The sequence below is a fragment of the Oryctolagus cuniculus genome, chromosome 4, assembly GCF_051225735.1.
Source record: "Oryctolagus cuniculus isolate XC-2025 breed Fujian yellow rabbit chromosome 4, ASM5122573v1, whole genome shotgun sequence".
In the NCBI taxonomy this organism is placed as follows: domain Eukaryota; kingdom Metazoa; phylum Chordata; class Mammalia; order Lagomorpha; family Leporidae; genus Oryctolagus; species Oryctolagus cuniculus.
The window spans coordinates 131,467,780-131,489,578 of record NC_142870.1 but is presented as its reverse complement, the minus strand read 5'-3'; the positions used below and the strand labels follow the sequence as shown (position 1 = coordinate 131,489,578).

At 43.1% G+C, this 21,799-nt stretch overlaps 2 protein-coding genes across 21 annotated transcripts in view; one reads left to right on the top strand and one right to left on the bottom strand.

The window, feature by feature from the left end:
* Positions 1 to 2,009, top strand: part of RNF13 (ring finger protein 13) — a 171,410-nt gene extending 169,401 nt beyond the window's left edge. For 16 of the 17 annotated variants that reach the window (XR_016233254.1, XM_008266322.5, XM_070072673.2 and 13 more), the window contains one exon: positions 119 to 2,009. Coding sequence is in view for 15 of the 17 variants with exons in the window: in XM_008266322.5 (XP_008264544.2) it covers positions 119 to 483 (365 nt within the window). In the remaining 2 variants the exon portion in view is untranslated. The remainder of the gene's footprint in view (positions 1 to 118) is intronic. The other variant, XR_016233253.1, reaches the window with a different exon arrangement.
* A 3,560-nt stretch (positions 2,010 to 5,569) lies between these two features.
* PFN2 (profilin 2) lies at positions 5,570 to 12,084 on the bottom strand. 4 transcript variants are annotated; one of them, XR_011388142.2, is made up of 3 exons: positions 11,456 to 11,830; positions 9,293 to 9,485; positions 5,570 to 6,197 (listed from the first exon to the last, which is right to left on the bottom strand). XR_011388142.2 is itself a non-coding variant. In XM_051818712.3 (3 exons), exons 1-3 carry the CDS (start codon positions 11,694 to 11,696, stop codon positions 7,144 to 7,146), a joined length of 423 nt encoding a protein of 140 aa, XP_051674672.1. In that variant the 5' UTR covers positions 11,697 to 12,084; the 3' UTR covers positions 5,570 to 7,143. The 4 variants fall into 4 exon arrangements, 2 of the variants coding, with proteins under 2 accessions (XP_051674672.1, XP_051674673.1); XR_011388141.2 differs by having other exon boundaries at positions 5,570 to 7,241; positions 11,456 to 11,826; XM_051818712.3 differs by having other exon boundaries at positions 5,570 to 7,241; positions 11,565 to 12,084.
* Between the last annotated feature and the right edge of the window lie 9,715 nt (positions 12,085 to 21,799).

The following is a 21,799-nucleotide window of genomic DNA, read 5'->3' as shown; positions in this document are numbered from 1 at the left end:
CTTCTCTCCTCCTGTTCCTACATGCATATGAATCAGAACACTGAATAAATATGGTAAATGATTAAATATGTTCTCAGCCACAGCATACTAACTGAAGATATATCTTTTCTATCAACAGCTTATCACTGCAAATGTGTAGACCCTTGGCTAACTAAAACCAAAAAAACCTGTCCAGTCTGCAAGCAAAAAGTTGTTCCTTCTCAAGGTGATTCAGACTCTGACACAGACAGTAGTCAAGAAGAAAATGAAGTGTCAGAACATACCCCTTTACTGAGACCATTAGCTGCCGTCAGTGCCCAGTCATTTGGGGCTTTGTCAGAATCTCGCTCACATCAGAACATGACAGAATCTTCAGACTATGAGGAAGATGACAACGAAGATACCGAGAGTAGTGATGCAGAAAATGAGATTAATGAACATAGTGTTGTGGTCCAGTTGCAGCCTAATGGTGAATGGGATTACAACATAGCAAATACTGTTTGATCTTTAGGGGATGACTGGTTTATTTCCCTTTAAAATGTTTATTTGGATATGTAATTTCATTTTTTGCTCCCTTCAGAGATCTCGTAGAAGTAACTTATTTTTTAGCATTCTAGTTTAATCAGATTACTGAAACAGACTTTCTGATCTAGTAGTTACCTTCAGGAATATACTTCCATTTCATTGATAAGTAATAACAGATTGGTGCTGTGACTCAAGCATCAAATCCAGCTCTTTTGGGATGAAAGATAGCCAAAACACTTAAAAAAAAAAAAAAACCTTCAATATAGCTTACAATTAAGACATAGATCAAAGTATGCAAATTTTGTTTTACACATGAGGTCAGTGCTGTAGCCAATAGCAAATACTAAGCCAGTTCCCACCTCCATCAAGTTACCCAGAATTACTGAGTTGGAGTATGTTCCGGTGTTTCTCCAAATTGCCATCCTTAGTGTGAGGCAACAAAGTATTTTAGCATTTTGCTTCCTATCATTAGCACCCCCAAAGAAACTCAAAGCTGTCTTTTTTCCTTCCCATTTCCTTGTAGTCTTGTCCTGATAGGAAAGGGCTGTAGTAGTGATTTCAAAAGCTTTTTATTTTTTAAAGGTTTTGAATACTATAGTGTTATATATAAATTTGATTCAGCCGTTAATGTAATGTCTCTGGACTTTACTCACTGAATTTCAGTATCCTTAAGAATTTTTTGTGTGTGTGATCAAAGCAAAAGAAAATGCTGCATAAAATACCAAACTTTAGCAACTGTTAATACTCAGATCATATACCTCTTAATAAAGAGCATCTTATGCTAGCTAGCCCTGCTAAACTACATTCACAGGAAACTGTTCAAGTATTGGATTTGAAAGTAAGTGCTTATGTTTAACAGAACTAATGATGTATTGAAACAATGTATTACAAATAGCTAAATTATATTATACATCATTGTAACTATAGAAAATACAGACATGTATAATCAACATGCTAAGAATTTTTATATGGCCTTGTATGAAGGGAGTTTGAATGTTAATAAACATGTTTTTCACTTTAAGAACCAGTGTTCTGCTATAGTATTACTTACCATATTAGCCTTCTTTATATGCATAATACTATGGAAGGATAATGATTTAGGTCAGATAAACACACATCACCTTAGAATTTTATACAAGATAACTGCTCACAATTAGGTTAATCCTCAAAAAAGCAAAGACTTTGTAACTCAAATCATTTCAAAAATAGTGTAATTTGTAATTTGTAACCCAAATCATTTCAAAAAGTGTAATTATGGTACCCTGTTGCAAATTATGGTATATCTTAAGACCTTTGTATATCCTTGTAAGAATAAAGTAGATAGGGGACTTCAAAAAGTTCACGGAAAATGAAATTAAAAGATGTTTATTTTGGTGCAAAATATTTTTGAAATATATGCACAGTATTTTTATGATGTACACGAACTTTTTGGAGACCTCTTTTGTACAGCTACATCTGTATTGACATGGGACACTGTTAATGAATAAAAGTATGTTATACAATAATATGAATATCAGGTATATGAGCTTTCTGTTATAAAGAAAAGAAATAATTTAAAAACAAATGTAACACTATAAGGAGGAACTTTACTCTGAATTACTTTTAAAAATTTCTTATAATCATTAGAAAAAATACCCAGGTAGTTCCACTTTGGAAAATAAAAAGATTGAATTCAACATCTGTTGGGAAATACTTCATTATCCTTCCCTCCCTTGCTTAAAACACCAATCTGAGGAATGGGACATCAGTTTACTGTGGTAGTGACAGAGGCTGGAATTTGACTTAGTGTGCCCCTCATCTTTTTAAACCCGTTTGGTCATTTGTATACTTTATATAACCTAAGGAAGAGTCTAAGGACAAAACACAGTTCAGAGGCTGGTGTTGTGGCACAGCAGCATACACGGAATATACTTATCCCCTATCTATCAGAGGCGCCTCTTTCAAGGCCTGGCTTCTGCGCTTCCAATCTAGCTTCCTCCTACGGGCATCCTGGGAGGCAGCAGATGCCGCCTCAAGTACTCAAGTTCCTGCCACCCACAAGGGAGACCCAGATAAAGCTCTAGGCTCTTGGCTTTGGCCTGGCCCAGCGCTGGCTGTTGAGGGCATTTGGGGAGTGAGCTAGCAGATGGAAATCTGCCTTTCAAGTGAAACGCAGAGCTCAGTGATGAAATGTGCAATAGCTTTAAAAATAATGAAACACAACCTCAAACAGGCTATTTAGAAGTAAAAGGTAAAAGTCACTGGTATATGCAGTTGTGTATTGATGTATAGTCTTTCATCAACTGTTCTGATCAGCATTGTGGCATACCTGGCATCGGTTTGAGTCCTGGCTGCTCCACTTCCAATCCAGCTCCCTGCTAATGTTCTGGGAAGGCAGTGGTTGATGATCCATGCACTTGGGGCCCTGCACCCTTGTAGACCAGGTGACGCTCCTGGCCCTGGCCTCGCCCAGCCCTGGCTGTTGTAGCCATTTGGGGAGTGTGAGAAGCACTCTTCCCCCACACTCCCCCACTTCTCTGTCTGTCCCTCTCTCTGTTAATGCCTTAAGGTGGACAGATCTTTAAAAAAAAAAAAAAAAAACAACAAAAAAACAAACAAACAACCTGGTTCTTTTATTTTAGGCATTTTTCTATAGCAGAAATTTTTATTTAAATTCCAAAGTTACTTTTGGGTGTAATAAAATTTATAAAGTATCTTAATAGCACTGGCTAGGGTTCTTAGTATTTACTTGAAATCTTCAGTGGTTTCCTAGTATAATTAACTCAGCTTTTTTGAGGACAGTAAGTAAAATTTAAATCCAATTTCTACTCTTAAGAAAACCTTAAATTTGATCATAAAATTACATTTTTTAAAATGTTAAAATCAAAAAAACATCAAAACTTTCCTGAGATAAATCTACCTTGATACATACAGTGTATAAAATACATTTTCTGAAGGCAGTGTAACTATTTACTGAACACCTGTTTATATCTTCATACTATTTGGTGAGCATTTCCTTGTATCACTGAATAGTGATTTTTTTCCCCCCTATGGACATAAAATTACTTATTCAGCCCTATGCCTTAAAGTTTTCCAAGACTAGTTATTGTATGTAGTGCTGTGTGATGGATATTCTGGTAGAGAAATTTGTATTAATACCACTTCCTTATGTTTACAGAACTAAGTACAAAGCATGCATGTATTTCCTTAAGTGTTTTTCTACTGAAACTGGGGAAGGGGATAACAAGTTTCGTGATTTACATTATTACTGAAAAAGTCACCTTCTACCATCTTTTTTATTCTACCCACACAACACATAACACCCCCCTCTCTTCTTACAGGTTTATTAAGGATCTCACAATTTTGGCAATTGTTTTCTTTAATTAATCATTCTAAGAGTTCTTTACAACTGATGTGTGAATGTACATTACTATAAAATCTCAAATCATCACAACCTAACCCAACTTCCAGATTTCCCTTTGCCCGACTTTTTGTCCTCAACAGATTTTTAAAGGTGAAGCTGATTTTACTACCAAAGTAGTCTCAAATCCCGTGTCTTCCATACTTTTACATCCCTACACAAGTATTTAATCCAAAACAGAACTAATGTATAACTTGTCAAAGAAAAAAAACCTTCGGGTCAGCACCATAGGGCAGCAGGTTAAGCCTCTGCCCGTGATGCTGGCATCTCATAAGGGTGCCGATTCGAGACTCCCACCACTGACTGCTCCACTTCCCGTCCAGCTGGGAAAGCAGCGGAGATGGCGAGGTGCTCGGGCCCCTGCCACGCATGTGGGGAGACCTAGAAGCAGCTTCGGGCTCCTGGTTTCAGCCTGCCCTAGTCCCAGTAATTACAGCCATTTGGGCAGTGAATCAGCAGATGGAAGATTCTCTGTCCTCTCTGTGTAACTCTGCTTTTGAAATAAATAATAAAAAATCTTTAAAAAAATTTGTTATGCACAGTATACATGAGTACTTTAAATCCAAAAAAGCTTGCGGAAAGTGGGATTAGAAATTTGTATTTTGGTGGCAAAAATTTTTGAAATCCAGGCATCCATGTAAAAGGATCAATTCCTATTCCCTAACCCACTTTGCTCGAAGAATAGCATACAGACCACTTAAAATCAAACTAAGGCTGTTTCTAAAAAGTAACACCTAGCCTTTCATAATCCCTATTTCCAGATAGAATCCCAGAGTCTGCACTGTAAGCAGCTGCCCAGGTTAACTCAGCCCGACCAGCTTTAGAACACCTAGTGCTCTTTCTGCCTGCGAGTTCACAGCAGTGATGAGTTAGCCCACATATTCCTGAATTTACAGATTTACTGCATTTTACCACCACCTGGGAACTTACGACCCTTGGGAGTAAATCACTGTGTAACCACAGGTCAACACGTCACTGCAACAGCCAGAAAATGCAAAAGCATCCCAATACTCTGAAATGCTGAAACGTGTCGTCTGCTCCTCTGTGGGAGAGTCCCAGCTGACTGACATCAGCCTGCCAGCACAGCCTCTGAATCTAAGGTCACAGGAGAGCTCAATACAGAAGAGCCCACAACACTGCAGAGCTTTCCTGGTGCCAGCCCCGACTGCTTATCAGACTTCACATCGACAGGCAGCAACACGAGGAGGACAGTTACTTCCTTGCAGGGAAGAGTTTCCTCACATAAGCCTAAGAGGAGCCTGAAATGACCAGAAGCCATCTTGAACAGACCACAGCCCATTCATAAGAAATTCTGAGAGACCGCATTTGGCCTAGTGGTCATGGTGCCTGTGCCCCCAACTCGAGTACCTTGGTTCAATTCCTGGCCCTGGCTAATGCAGATCCCAGCAGACAGCAGTGATGGCCCAAGTAATTGAGTTCCTGCCCCCCAGGTAGGAAACCTGGATTGCATTGCTGGCTCCAGCTTCTGGCCTGGCCCAGTCCCAGCTGTTGTGGGAATTTAGGGAGTGCACCAACAGATGGGAGCCCTCTGTGAATTTTACGCTTGCAGCAGACCTTGGTGTATTCTCTACATTCCCTCCATTGTTCACTAATCAACAGTCACAGTAAGTCAGCAATTTACATAAACAACAGGAGTCTAAAGTATTTGGTTGGAATAAATTTATTTCATCTGTCTGTAAACAAGGTGTTTTAATAGTTATGGCATTTTTTTAAATGCATATTAAATCAGATGAGTTAGACTGTATCCCAGATGTAACAAAGTGCAGGGAAAGAAATGGACAAATCAGCAACAAGATTTGTTTTTAAATCTGTACATTATCCACAAGGCCCAAACAATAGAAGCAAATACTAGAATGTCCCTAAAGTAGTGCCATTCGAAAGAAACCCTTAATAGGTCAGTTAAAATCCATCTCACAACAGCAACAGTTCATTTTAACAATAGTATGGCACGGAATACATATGGAAAAAATTCATCACAAGACAGCCAAGTCCACAATAATGCAACTTCATATAAAAACTCAAGCTGCAAATAAAAATTGGTCCTATGAAGAACAAACTGGACACACTCCAGATGGTTATGTTGGGATATCTAACGTCCATAATGGCAGCCTTTTACAATTTTACTAAAGAGTAGAAGCTGGTGTGCAAAGAAAAAGGAACAAACATCTGAGCTACTGCAGTGATGGAATGTCCCCGGGGATTCATCAGTCTAGTACGGTCATGGGAGGAAGTGCCTTTTGCTCTTGGTTTGTAGTTGCACTCTTTACACATCCTATAGACATTATGAAAAAAGGTTTGTCTGTACTCAAGTGCAACAACAATACGAAAAGCAAACTCCTGCAGCTCTCAATAGCTCGTCAATAAAAGGGGTATTAATTGGGTAAATTAACCAGGCACTGCATGAAAGAAGATGGACTCAAACCAAGTACCTCATGTGCGAAGGAGTGGGTAGGAAGAGAGGATTGAAGGAAAGATGCATGCACGTTTTCCTCCCAACCATGCGCTATGAAAGGAAGACTACATGAGCCAAGTAAACGCTCAAAGTGCTGCAAAACACTCATCAAGTTAGATTGTACAACCGGCACCTTGCTTAATGTTAACTTATTTTAGTAATCAATATCCCATTAATTGCTAAGACAATGTAATGCCCAACTTGGCATGCCCCCTCCCCCCAATTTCAAGGTATCATGCAAATCATTATTGTGCTGCAATTATGTTGCCAGGTGAGGGCTGGTTACATACAGTGGTTAACATACAAGTGATCCATTGGGCAAACAGGAATATGACTTTAGAAAATAGGTAAAGAAAAGTTAGCTACCATCTAGAGTCTGGTAGCACTGTGACCATATTTGGGGTGGTGATGAAGACAGCTGCTAGGTAGATGGGGAGAGGCTGCTTACACATCAGACCTCCTCAGGTATAAAGCGAGTTCATATGCTTTCTTGTTAAGTGTGCCTCCGTGGACACCTTCCTTTCCCATGACTATAACCAATGCTGGAGTACACAAGGAAACAAAACAAAAGTGAACAGAATTATTTAAGGGGGGGAGGGCAGAAAGAAAGACACCTTTCCCCACCAACAGAGGGATACAAAGGAGACACAGGTTCATACCCCATCACCCTGCATTGCTAATAAAATTTCCAGAATTAAGACTTAAGCTTACAGCTAGGAAAGTTTAAGAGCAATTTTCCCCTAATACTTAACAGTCTGCCTAGCAGCTAGAACCCAGAGTCTCTCAAGTATTTTGCCATTGAGTATGCCTTCTTATTCAATCCGCCTCCATGGACCCCTTCTTTTCCCATTACAAAGACCAAGACTGAAAGAGAAAGAAGAAAAGTGTTTCAAAAGTAGTGTTAATCAAGAAAGTCACATAAGTTTTAGCAGACAGAACCCCGATTAATAAGTTAACATTAAGTTAGTTTTCCATAAACTGTCGAGCACTGAAGTCAATTAGGTCTCCAAAGTGGAGAGCTTTCAACAAGTAATATACTAAAGACACAACACAGCAGCTGTGAATGCTCTGTAAGCCCAACTGTGCCACAACAAGTTCTACACAAGTGTCCTCACATAGCTAGGGAAAAAAAGTGCCCATTTATCTTCCATTTTAGGACAAAAAAATTCTAGCCACTAGAACGAATATATATATATTACTTGGTCCAAAAACATATAAATTAGCTATAAAAAATAGCTAATTATTACATATTCTCCCCTGATTTAACATGTTTGGTAAATACAAACTATTAAGTCTTACCAGTGAGGCTAAATGTATCTATTACTTCCAGAGGAAACCAAGATCACATTTTAAACAGCATTTTATGTGTCACTCAGAAAAGATCAAATTAAAATAGTGTTAGCCTTGTGCTTGTTAATAGTATCTCCACTCTGCTAGCCTTGTTTTTAATTGGGTTCTGCCATTCCCAAACAGGCTTACTATTTCTAATAACAGGTTTTTCTATGATGCAAATTCAAAGTTCTATCTGTAACATACACACACAGGTATGTGTCATTTTCTATTCACTGCCACTAGATGTCAGTAGTGCTCCATAGTATAATAACATTCTGGTTTCACATCATGTGGCTAATGCTTCTTCTTTAGCATATTTCTCTCTGAGAACAGCTAATGTTGAGATTGGTCTACTTTCAAAATCATCTACTTTTCTATAGATAAATACTCAGGAGCATCAAGTCACACCTGAACAAAGTAACCTGAAGGACAATCAGAGGAATTTGGTAGAACCCCAACATTAATTTTAGAGCTCACTGTGCTTCAAGTCCCTCAGCACGGGAAGCTGGTCTTCAACTCAGATGTTCCAAGTCCGCTATATGAGGCTACACAGAAGCCCTCCTTATATTCAAAATGCTTATCCAGGTTAACACATTTATGTACATTTGTAAATCAGCTAAAATTCATAATAAACCTCAATTTCAAAGTTTCTTTTGTAAAAGTAGCAATACTTAAGTGCAGTAAGAATTTTGGTAATGTTGACAAAAGTCCAAAGACGGGGGCCAGCACTGTGGTATAGTGGGTAAAGCTGCCACTGGGGGAATGAAATCCCAGCTGCTCCACTTAAAATCCAGCTCCCTGCTAATGTGCCTGGGAAAGCAGTGGAGGATGGCCCAAGTGCTCGGGTCCTTGCACCCACGTGGAAGGCCTGGAAGAAGCTCCTGGCTTCAGATTGGCCTAGCTCCAGCCGCTGCGGCCATCTGGGGAGTGAACCAGCGGATGGAAGATCCCTCTCTCCCCACCTTTCAAATAAATAAATAAATCTTAAAACAAAAAATAAGTCTCAAGACAGCAGAATTTTTGGACCAAGTATATAAACTAAACCTAATTTTCTACTTTTCAGACACATTTATGCTTTGAAAATATTTTAGTAAATGGGAAATTTTCTTCAACATGCTCGCCTGATTGCAATGTTTCTGATAGGAAAATGAACCACTGTTAACTTTTCTTTATGCTGAACAGTGAAATGATTAAAATGTAAGCAAGAAAAAAGGAGAGATAAGAAAGTCAAAGACTCAAAAACACTAAAATAATGAAATAACCTGAACGATTAACCGTGTGATACACCACAGGATTACCAGGCGACATGTACAGCAGTTTAAGAGACAACTCCTGATTTTGCATTCACAAAAGCTGAAAACGAAGAGTTGTGTTCTACTTTAGAATAAAGCCAGGACGCAAGAAGCTAACAGCTGCTGTGGAGTAGGTTTGTAAACCTAAGGCAGGGCTTCCCTTCAGTGCTGGGCAGTTCACAAAAACCACCTTAATAGCCATTATGGACTAACTTTACTCAAACTGTGAAAGCAACTGCTTACTAAGTTGTAATGTGGCATGCAACTCTAAGCCAAAAGAATATCGCTTACCTCTGCCAGCTCTGCCCACAGCAACGTTGTACGTTGGCTCCCCACCTTGACTCTTTGTCCGGATGTCCATTGTGCAGTCCCCATCGACATATAGACTATCTCTGATCACTGAGCACTTCTTTGCGCCAAGAGTCAAGCCGTTGGTAAAGAAACCTTCTCGGTCTTTTCCTACAATCATATCTATTTCTCCTGGCTGCCCCAAAAGAAAAGAAAAAGGAAAAAAACCCATTAAGTTGTAGTTAAATCCGTTCAAGGCTCCACGTAAAGGGTCAGACTGTGCTCAGTTCACACTAGCACTACGAGAAGGCCACGTGGCACTAACGCGGAATCAAGAGTCGTCTCTTCCGCAAGATTACCCAGTCCCATGGACTACACGCTTTCTACCAGCTCATCTGCTTGCACAGTTCCCAGTGCGGTCAGTCTGTACAAAGAATCTCTCCAAGTGTCCGGCTGTTGACACTAGACAAACTACAAACCTGAGAGTTATTTATAAACCGTATCGAGTCAGGTGGTGCCTGAAGGTGTTTATGTCATGGTAAAGACTCGGCTATAAACTCTTTCCTCAACAGCTTGTCTATCATATTTAGTCACATCGCAGTCATGTCACATCAAATTTAAAGTTGCCTGAAAGTCTCCCAAAATAAAGGCAGTGCTTGGCAGATCAGTTCACGTCCCTGCTGGGAAGAGCTGCCAATATCCCTCTGAGCGTCAACCCCTACACACCAGTGCATTTCCAAATTCGTATTTCCCTCCTGTTTTTCTAGCCACTACTTTTTTTTTTTTCCTCCTAACTTCCCTTCCCCTCCCATCTCAGTAATCAGTTTTCTTTCTGGGCAAATGCAAAGCGGGTTCTGTCTACAGCACTGCAGCTGGCACCGGTAAAAGAACAGAGAAAATGGAGGGAGCTTGGGCAAGAAACTGAGGTAGCCAGCAGAACCGGAAAGGAGAAAGCGTGCATCCTAACATTCCATGAATAAGAAGGAAGGCGTCGCCCCCATCAGAACTGCAGAGTCATAGCAGGCCCCAGCCATTTCTAAGCACACTCCAGCAATCTTCCCAGCCAGACAGCGGGAACTCACACACAAAGACAAGAGGACTGCAGGGGAAAAAAAAAAGTTGATCATCAGATGCCAATTCTCCCTAAGAAATGTACTCCACTGCGGGTACCGAAGACCTTCCAGTGCTAAAATGAAGACCCCACTTCTACAGTTAGACCTCAAACCGTGTTAAGTAGCCAAGGACTAATTAATACTCCTAATAGGGGAGCGGAATTTTGGTATCTGATGGGAAGAGAGCTGGAGGCTGAGAGATTAAGGAAATGAGCTCGCATTTGATACAACTGTCACAATTTCAGAGGGAGCCTTGGGGAGACACAGGCGAAACAATAAGCAGTGCTCTAGGCTCAGTTTCAAATATTTCCGGAACATGTGGCAACCAAGTCAAAACGATCAGTCAGGAGAAAAGCTGGCAGCGTGAGGCATAAATCTGCATCACTGAAGAGGGAGGGACTTGGAGAAGTCCAGGGGCCCCTCGCTCTTCAGATTACTGAGAGCCCATTAAAAGCACTCCCTTTTTAGAGCTATGTTGCGTAACGGGGGATAACGGTGTATCGATGAATCTCCATAGGCGGCGGAGAGAAATCAATGGCAGTTCGCCATCTTGGAGAATTAAAAAAAAAAAAAACCTATAGAGCCAGTGCTGAAGTCGAGATTCACGAATCCACCTACGTGGTCCGCGTCCATTTCTCGCAAGCCCCAGAGGCCCAGACAGCGGCAAACCTACGCAAAGTCGCTTCGAGAATCCCGGGGGCCGGGCGGCCGCCGCCGCCACCGCCGCCTCCCACAGCCCCCGGCGCGGGCGGCGCGCGGGCGGGCGGCCCGGGCCCCCGGTGCACCCCCGCCGGGGCCCGACCCCCGCTTCCCACCCCAGGATGAGCGAAGCACAGCTCAGGGCTTGCAAGGGACCTAGAGAAAACGCACCGAGAAGAGAGGGGAAAGCCCCCTCCGGCCCACCCCGGCGGAGCGCGACCCCTCCCCCCACACGGGTGCCCAGGCGGCCGCCGCCCCCGCTGGTCAGCGCAGCCCCAGACAAGGGGGCGGCCCCGGGCCTCCGCCTCCCGCGCCGGCCACTTGCCGCATCCTCAGCGCCCGCCGCCCCGCACACCTGCCGGCTCGGCCCTCCAGTCGCGGCCCCTCGCTGCGGCGCCCACCCCAGGCCGGCCAGCCCCGGCTCGGGTGCGGGCACCGGGGTCCCGGCCGCCGCCGGTCCTCACCGTAATGCTCTGGAAGACGCCCCCAGCCGTGGCTGCCCAGACGTATTTGGCGTCGCAGTAGCCGACAATGGCGGCCTCCTGGCAGCAGCCATCGCACATCAGGTTATCCACGTAGCTCTGCCACCCGGCCATCTTCGAGCCCTTCGCACTGCAGCGGGGACGGCGAGCAGCAGCAGGCGCAGCGGCGGCGGCGGCGGCGGCGGGCGCGGGCGGCGGCGGGCGCGGGGGGAGGCGGGGCGGGGGCGGGGAGGAGGCGGCTCTGCGCAGGCACCGACCGCCCCCCTCCCCGAGGAGCTGCGGAGGGAGGACGCGGGGACGGCGGGGAGGGACGAGCCGCGGGGCGCGCCGACCCGGCCGCAGCCGCGGGGCCCACGAGCCGGCGGCGGGAGGCTGCGGAGCTGCTGTGGCGGCGGCTGTGGCGGCTGCCGCTCCTCACCGCGGCTCCCTCAGCTCTCCGCGGCAGCGGCGGGACGTGCGCGCGCGTGCGTGTGCGTGCGATCCTTCCGCGGCGCCCCGACACGGAGGGTCCCGGGCAGGCGCGGGAGGAGGAGAGAAGGGGGGAGGCTGGGGCGGGGGCGCGGAGGGATACCGCTCCGGGACAATCACGGCCGCCACGTGCGGCGGCGGCGGCCGGCCGGCCGGGGAGCTGCTGGCCGCGGTGCCCAGGCTCGGGGGTCCGCAGCGGGGGCTTCTCCCGCGACGCAGCGGGCACCCCGGGGCAGCGGCGGCGGGGCGAGGGACCCCTCGGAGTCCCCGCGGCCGAGCGGCGTTGCGCGGCGCCCGGCGGCCCGGGATGCGGGTTTTTGAGCCTCGGTGTCGGGTTGCGGAGTTGCCCGGGAGACGGGATGCGGAGCGCTCGCTGCAGGCGGCGGCTGGCAGGGTCGCCCACGCCCCCTGTGAGGCGAGCTCCGCGGGCCCCTCTCCTCTGGAGCCCGCTCACCTCTCGGCCACCAAGGTTAGCCCAGCGGGCGCGCTCCTGCAATCAGAGCGGGCGCCCGGGCTCTCAGGAATGTTGCTGAGCTCTGCAGATCTTTCATTGTTGCCTCGTCTGGGTACCAGGGGCCTGGGATTCTGTGGATTCTCTGCGGGGAACAGCCCGCTTAGGGCTGTTAGTCGCTTGTGGGGCTGAAAGGCTCGTAAATTCCGAACAAAACGAGTAAGAACGGTGTAACCTGTTTGTTAGCGAATGGGGAAGTTACCAATGGGGCGAAGAAACAGCTGAAAATACAAAGGATTGAACAGAACACCTCTGCTCTCTGAGGATGAAAAAGTCGGGACCCAGAGCTGGGAAAGGCTCGTACTGGGTGGACTTTGGTTGGAGACCAGCGGACCTTCTCGTGTCTGTAGTAACCTCTATGACTATACACGGAATTGGGAATGTCCCACATCGGGAACTTCAGTTTTTGGTTAACACAAGCACTCCGCCAGTTAAGGGAAAGAAAAAGGCGCCAGGACCTTGAACATCAGGCGTCCAACGTGACACCTACGGTGTAAGGTCAAAGTTTGTGGAATGGCAAAGATGGGAGTCAGTGTTGCTACACGAGCTAATTGGTCCTGAGGTTTCATGGTTTTTTTGCTGTTTGCTCTGAAATGTTCAGGGAAAAAACGACCGTAGGAGACCCACCTAGCCCTGCAAGTTAGGGACCTGTCAGGTCGACAGACAATACCTGTGTGGTACAAAACCTGAGCCAAAAGTTGTTCCATTTGTGCCTCTGCACCTCCCACCTGATTTAGTTACACTTACTCCTCGTTGAGTATGCCTGTGTTTTGGTGGTGGTGGTTGGCGGTTTTAATCCTTCAGTCTTAGCGTTGTCACCTTGAGAACTAACAAGAAGCGCGCTGGGAGGGTGGGCATACTACTCTGAGAATCCACCAAGCTGTATGTAGATGATTGGGGCGTGTCCTTACATGTGTTATAATGCAGGAAGTTTAAACATAAACAAAAAAAGTGATGGAAACGTTAAGAAGTATATTGACATGGAGCTTCATTGATCTCTGAAGTGCTTAAGGTTTCATTTCTAGACCTTATTACCTTATTGTATGGCACAGTTAGAAATAACTGTTTTCCATCCTTACTCTTTTATGCTTGGCTTTAAACCCTGAGAGGATTAGACCAACTGAATGTTTTGGACAGTCACATAGCAAACCATTCTAAATCTAGTATCTATTGAGCAAATAAATTCACAAGAATTTAGAATTCCTGCCTTCTTTCCTACAATTTTCAAATGTAGCATTATATTTTAAATTACTCCTACTTTCCTAACACGGTATTATTATTTTTCCAAGACTGCATAGAGTAAAATGGAAGCAATGATGAATACCGTGTTCTGTGTAATAGATTAGCAGGGTTTTACACTTTACATTTTTAGGTTATACCATCTACTGGCTTTGTTTGCGGTACCTTGATGAAGTCAGCCTGTGTGCGGTTTCTTCAGAGCCAGGTGCCCTCTTATCCAGTCATATTCAATGATCTGATCCTATCTCATCTAACTGTTGCTTACTACTCAATAAAAGTGTTTCAAAAAGAAAAGCATAAGTAGAGGTAGAATATGGAGTGTTAGGAATAGCAATATAGATTAACCTGAATCCAAGGGATTATCAGTATGAGAAAAAGGAGAATGACCAACTTGTATCTTTCTCTTCTGTTTTCAAGGTACCGAATCCCTAGAGCAGTTATAGCAGTGTCTGGGAAGACATCTAGAAAAGTTGTGACGCTTGTTGATGCAGACACCCAGAATGTTAGTCATTAACCAATTGATAGCATATTTCAACTTGGAGTCCTTTATTATTATGCCTTTTTTCCAAAATTCTTTCATTCTTATTGAATAAAACAGGATCTATATGGCAAACCACATTTTTCAATGTATAAATAGTACTTGATCCATTGAAGTCCATGAATAAATCAATTGGCATCTGAGGAAAGCAAAAATGAGAACTTGTTAAAAGTTAAAATATACACAACCTGGCAAACACTGTGTGTAGGACAAAATATAGACAATACTCGGACCAAAATATAGTAAAACCTTAGTTAAATTCGTTCTAAACCTCAATTATCTAAAATTTTCACCCTCATAATTCATTTTTAATAAGAGTATATTAATTATAAATGTAATTATTGCAACAATTCAGAGCAAAAATTACCCTTCATGGCACAGGCTACTACAGATGTTAACCTTAGAATGTATTCACTCATGGTTGCACTTAAGATTTTTACAGTAAAGAATTAGGAGTACTTACTGTTCTAGATTTGTCCATTTAACTCTGAAATTTTATACATTTCTTTTTATATTTTGAGAGTATTAATTAGAAAAATAGAAGTTTAAATTGCTACTTATCCCTTCTGATGAGTTAAATTATCATTAAGTAGGTGCCCTCTTCATCACCCATCCGACTTTTTGTCTGAAATTCTATTCTATCAGATATTAAGGCACTGTCCCATATCTCTGTTTATAGGCATCCACCTGATAGAGCTGTCCTCAACCCGTACCTCTTCTCCAACTTTTCTCTGTCTTTCAGTTTTAGATGAGTGTCTTACAAAGTTCATATACTTGTATTTGGATTTGGGCTGTTTAACCAATATGGCAAAACATTTAATAAGTTGGCCAGTTTATTTCACTTACATTCATTATCATTATTGACATATGCTTGGACTTGTTTGAATAAACTCTATTAGTCCCAGTTTTCTGTATTTTCCTTGCCTTTTTTTTTAAATGTGGGCTTCATTCTTCTAGATTTTTTTCCACATTCAATTGGTATTTATTTGCTCTGCTTGTAGTCTTCAGATTTCTTAAAATTTTATCTCATATTTGATATATCAAAGCTTTAAATAATATCTTAAACCCTCCCTCCAGACAATCCAAGGATCTTATAATATTTTTTTTTCAGTCTCATAAGCATTGATTAGACACCAGTTGTGTGCCCTCTTCCAGCTTGACACAGAACTCAGTACTCTGGGTCCCAGTCCTCAGGTACAGCAGGAGCAGGGAGCTCCGTATCTGTTAGGCAGGCCCTCAGGTCAGAAGTGATTGGGGTCTTTGCCACTGCGGCCCATTCGTTGGCAGCCTGGTCAGCCATCGAATCCTCTGCTCCATGGCCCATGAGTCTCTGAAGGTCCTCTCTGGCATCACTGATCACCTTGGCAGCCCAGACAACCCCAGGGCCCCTTTGGGCAGCGTCATAGTTGCCCCGAATATGGAAGTATTTGGTGCATTTATATAATTGGCTTCTCTCATGTTGGAGTAGGCTCTCCACATGTCCCCTGCCCCTTGAGTGGCCTCACCAATGAACGAAAACCAGCTTTGGCTGCTGACTCCCAGAACCAAGGAGCAGAAAAACAGGCCTGAGAGGAGCTTCATGGTGCTGGGTTCTGGTGGAGCAGAGCTGCGGTCACTGCCTGCCAGGGACAGGAGGCTGCCTTTATATGGAAGTCTCACTACTGGGACCCTGCGGAGGTCAGGTGAGTGTGCTGTGCCTTGGCGGCCAACAAAGCCGTGAGAGGAGAGGAAGGGGGAGCCCAGTGATGGTGGCTCCAGGACTGTGGCCCTCACAATGTTTTAAATCAGATTACTCCTCTCCAGATTATTTTGCATAGATGTGTGTGTGTGTGTGTGTGTGTTTGCTATTTACTATTTCTTATAAATCAGACCATCATTCCATGATCATTTTCATTATTCCTAAAGTACATCTTTTCAAAATTCCTTTAATGGAGGTCTCTTGGTGGTAAATTCTGTTTATCTGAAAATGTCTTATACCATTTTAATTATTGGAAAAAATTAGGTTAGATCTACAATGGAAGACTGACTCTTTTTAAAAAAAGATTTATTTATTTATTTATTTGAAAGTCAGAGTTACAGAGAGAGGGAGAGTCAGAGAGAAAGAGATCTTCTACCCACTGATTCACTCCTTAGATAGCCACAACTGTTGGAACTGAGCTGATCCGAAACCAGGAGCTGAGCACTTGGGCCATCTCTTGCTGCTTTCCCAGGTGCATTAGCAGAGAGCTGGATTGGAAGCGGAGCAGTCGGGACTTGAACTGGTGCCCATATGGCATACCAGCACTGTAGACAGCAGCTTTACCCGCCACGCCACAGCGCTGGCTCTAGGACTGACACTTTTGAAGATATTATTCAATTTCGTTCTGGCTTCCATCGTCGTACCTATGGATGATCTTTTTTGTCTGGCTCATTTGGAATCGTTTTAGTTTCACTGTGGTGCATCTAGATTTCTTTTATTCTGTGTAAGAAATATGGATTTCTGTCTTCACTTCTGGAAAATTCCCCATCACTTCCTCTTCAATTTTTCCTTTCCTCAGTTCTCTCTACTCTTTCCTTTTAGACCTCCAAAGAATCCCATGTGTCTGTGTCCGCTTGTGTTCTCCATGTCTCTTCGCTTGTTCCTTGTTTTTCACCTTCTTACTCTCTCTGCTGCATTCTGGGTAATTTTTTCAGCTGTATGTTCCAGTTCATGCTTCTCTATTCCACCTGCTGTTAAACCTCTACGTTGAGTTTTTTATTTATAAAACTCAATCTTTTCTTTTTAGAAGTCCCATAGTATCACTATGCATTTCTTCCCATTGTTCCTGACCATCTCTGTTTGCCCATCTTTGTGGTTCCATACATTTCCTTAAACATTTCACAACTGCTATTATATTCTCTGTATCTGAGTCTTCGAGTATGCATAGACTGTGTGTTGGTTGTCACCCATGGTGGCTTGCCCCCTTGTGTCCTTGGTGATCATAGATTGTGTGAATTGTTATTTCCTTTTTATCTTAGTATGTGGGAAGTCTAATGATCTAGACTGGGGACTCTTGCCTTCTAAGAAGGTTTGCATCTGCTACTGCTATTGCTGGCAACCTGGGGCCATGGTTTACCCTTCTGTGGTGTCCCTGCCTGCACTGGTATCTTGTCAACCCTCCCCTCAGTATGGCTCATTGGCACTGGTGCACAGAGCAGCCCATCTCTCCTGCCTGCAGACACCACTGCTCTAGTTTCCGCCCAAGATTTATTTCTCTTTATTTGGTAGGAAGAGGGCGTTTTGAAAATTCTCCTAATTTCTCATTTCCATATGAGAATTTTCAGTTGCTCCAGTTCTTCCCCGATGCTTGTTAGTATGTCTCTTTTTTATTGGTAAACATTTTGGCTGGTGTTTAAAAGTATTTGATGGTATTTCAGTATGACTTTAATTTGAGTATTTCCAGTGACAGATGTGAGCATCTTTTTCATGAGTTTCTTAGTCATTTGGATATGTTTTTATGATATGCAGGTGCAAATATTTTTGTTTATTAATTTATTTGATAGGTAGAATGGAGCAAGAAAGCTCCCATCCACTGGTTTACTCCCTAAATGCCTATGGCAGTGAGGCCTGGGCCAAGGCAAAAGCCCAGACTAGGAGCTAGAAAATCAACCCAGGCTTCCCATTTGGATGTTGCTTCCCAGCATTTGTATTATTAGATGTTGGAGTCAGGAACAGGAGGTAGGTATGGAACCCAGGCCCCCGACAAAGAATGCAGGTGACTTAACTGCTGGGCCAGCCACCTCCTTGTGCGAATTTTCTGCCATATGTTTGCGATTTTTAATGATTGCGCTATAGTCCATCAACTGAGTGTATCATAAGTTATCCTTACTGAAATACCTGGCGAGCTGAGAACCCACAATCAAAATAGAACTTAGTTATCATCTCTGTGGTGCTGAACTTACAAAGGCATGGGGAAAGAGGAATGTAGTTTTAGAAAAATGTCCAACAAGATTTTTTTTTCATTTTCAATTATTTTTATATACAGAAGATCAATTTAGTATAAATTAAGTAAAGATTTCAACAGTTTGCACCTACCCTGAAACACAAAGTGTAAAATACTGTTTCAGTACTAGTTATAGCATTAATTCACGTTGTACAACATATTAAGGACAGAGATCCTACATGAGGAGTAAGGGCACAGTGACTCCTCTTGTTGACTTAACAATTTGACACTCTTGTTTACGGTGTCAGTAATCCCCCTAGGCTCTTGTCATGCATTGCCAAGGCAATGGAAGCCTTTTGAGTTCGCTGACTCTGATCTTATTTAGATAAGGTCATAGTCAAAGTTCAAAGTGGAAGTTCTCTCCTCCCTTCAGAGAAAGGTACCTCCTTCTTTGATGGCCGTTCTTTCCACTGGGATCTCACTCGCAGAGATCTTTCATTTAGCTTTTTTTTTTTTTTTTCCCCAGAGTGTCTTGGCTTTCCATGCCTAAAATACTCTTGTGGGCTCTTCAGCCAGATCCGAATGCCTTAAGGGCTGATTCTGAGGCCAGAGTGCTGTTTAGGACATCTGCCATTCTATGAGTCTGCTGTGTATCCCGCTTCCATGTGAACAACAAGATTTGAAATACAAAGTACAACCCTGAATTCAGTTAATCAAATGTGAAAAGCATTGTTGACTTACCTACCCCCAGTGTCCTTGTGAACAGAATCACAATGTTGCTTGGAGGAGGAACAACAGATCTGATTTAAAATACTTCCACAAATGCCCTTCCAGCCAGGGGCTCATCTCATCCACTTGCCAATGCACTGGAACAGAAGTTACCTCACAGAAAGCGATTTTCTCCCATAGCTCTGTTTGCCTACCCAGGTGAAGGCAGAAAGGGCAGCTCACTGGCCTAGGCTTTCTGTTCCGAGCCGTCCTCCCATGTGTCTGGATCCTGTGCATTGTTGAGGTGGGGCAGCTCTTTGCATCTGTGCTAAGGACTGTGGTGCACAATGGCAGAAAGAGCCTGATTTCCTCAGGTGGCTTCACCAGGCCCACACTGCCTGCCCCTGGACTCCTGTTAGATTGGATAAATAACCTCCTCACTTGGTTAAACTACCCTGACCAGCCTCTGTTAAGGGCAAACTGTATCTTAACCACAACAACCTCCTCCTGCCCCACCTCGGGTCCCTAAGCATTCGGGTTTAGCCAGGCTGCTTTTCCATAATGAGATAAGCACTTGAGGAAGCACTTTATGTTTATTGCATCCCTATTGTAATAACGACTGAATTGGCCGCATCATAGAAAATTGCTCTGCCAGTTTTGTGGCAGTAATACATTAAACAGTGCCCCGGAGGCTGCAAGGATTTCTTGTGCCTTCCCACATATCACACTAACTTGTAGACAATTCCCCATGTGCTTTGATTGGTGCTCTCTGATCTGCCAGATACAGAAAGAGGTTTCTGGAATCACATGTAGCACATTTCATTCTAAGAAATGTACGCTTGGGAGGCATTTATTTATTTATTTTGTAGAATTTCAAGGGAAGGACACAAAGCCTGTGAGAATACTGATTCTTGTTATCGGAGATGTGATAGGCATACAGGCTCTCCATTAGCACATCCACAAAGAGAGGACACGTCTAATTTTAATTCATCTCAGTACCTGAACACAAGCGATGAAGTTTAATTTAATTAATTAGCTGTTTTTTCCCCCAAAACAGTATGAAATGAGATTTTTAAAAAATTTTATATAAGTTACACAAATCTCATGTTTTTCACATGTACGGATTTAGGAATATAGTGGCATTCCCCCACCACCACCACCACCTCCTGCCCACACGCCAACCCATCCTCCTCACTCTTGCATTCCCACTCTTAATTTTTACAAAGCTCTATTTTCAGTTTACTCAATGATCATATAGTTAACCCTACACTAATCAAAAGATTTCAACAAATAGTATGAAGAGAACGGAAAAGATGTTTTTCTTCAATAAAGCTTAGATATAACTTCTAGGGAAAATTATCTATGAGCCCATAGACACGGATTACAGAACTAAACATGAAAATTCAGTCATGGATGTGTTCTACTTAAAACAATTGTTAAAGTAAATATTAAAATGTAGCTGTTATTAAAAATCATTTGATATTCGAAGAACACAACTTCACCACCTCCACCTGCAGTAGCCGCATCCCGACTGAGAAACTGGGATCAGTAGGTGATTATGCTCATGACAAGATCTCCCAGGCCAGGCTGGTGCCTCATCTTGCCTTCAGATTTCAGGATGGCTCAGAGTCATGGTATCGATGGATACTCACCGACTGGACACCAACCACAGACCCAAAGCACAGAGAACCATGCAAGGTGCATACTTGTACAAACTCTAAGTCAGAAGTGTTTTTAGAGGCAAGTTCACAACACTGACAACAAAGGTGGTGCTTAGGACGGTTAATTGGAATTCCAAATGGAATCTGGGAGGTTAAAGTGAAGCACTCCCAATACTACTCAATATCGATATTGAATGTATTCAATATTCAGTATGAATATACAATATTCATATTATAGAGAGTAGATTCATTTGATGAATTCTGTGACTCTGGTTTCAAAATTTCTTTAACAAAATGTATTTTATTTTGAACAATTTATTTGCTATCAGTTCTTAGTGGATAGTAGATATTCCTTATACTATTAGCATTTTTCAAATCATGTAATACTGAGCTCTCATGCTTTAAATGTTGGTGTGTAGAAATATATTATATATATTACATATAATATATAATATTATATATTAAAGAAGGTCCAGGCCCTCTGATTTAAAGTCTAATCAGAGGAGTAATAAATGCAAAGTGTTTAAGCAGTATGGGCTGATGTGCAAGAGACAGGGGCACAATCTTACTGTATTACCACCAGGTCACAAAACCAGATGGTAAGCACTATAGAAGGGCAGAGATGGAGACAATTAATGGAGGTTGGAGTTAAGGAAAATAATAAAAATGTTTCATAGAAAAGTGAATCACACTCAATCCTTAAGGAATGGTTGAGACTGAAGTTGTCATGGAGAGAAGATAAGCTGGAGTCCTCCTCCTCCTACTGGAAAAGGCGCCCCATAAAACAAGCAGATACTTGCAAAATACATCTGACAAAATACTTATTAAGATCAAATATATAAACTTCAAAAACAGTGATACATTTTTTGTTGTTTTTTTTTTTTAATTTTAAAATTCTATTTATTTGAAAGGCAGAGTTAGAGAGAGAGAGAGAGATCTTCAGTCTGCTGGGTCGCTTCCCAATGGTTGCAATGGCCCTGGCTGGGCCAAGCCAAAGCCAGGAGCCAAGAGTTTCTTAAATGTCTCCCATGTGGGTGCAGGTATCCAAGGGCTTAGGCAATCTTATGCTGCTTTCCCATGTTCATTAGCAGGGAGCTGGATTGGAAGTGGAGCAGCCAGGACTCAGATCTGTGCCTATATGGGATCTGCAGGTGGTGGTTTAACCCACTACACCAAGAGTGACAATTTGT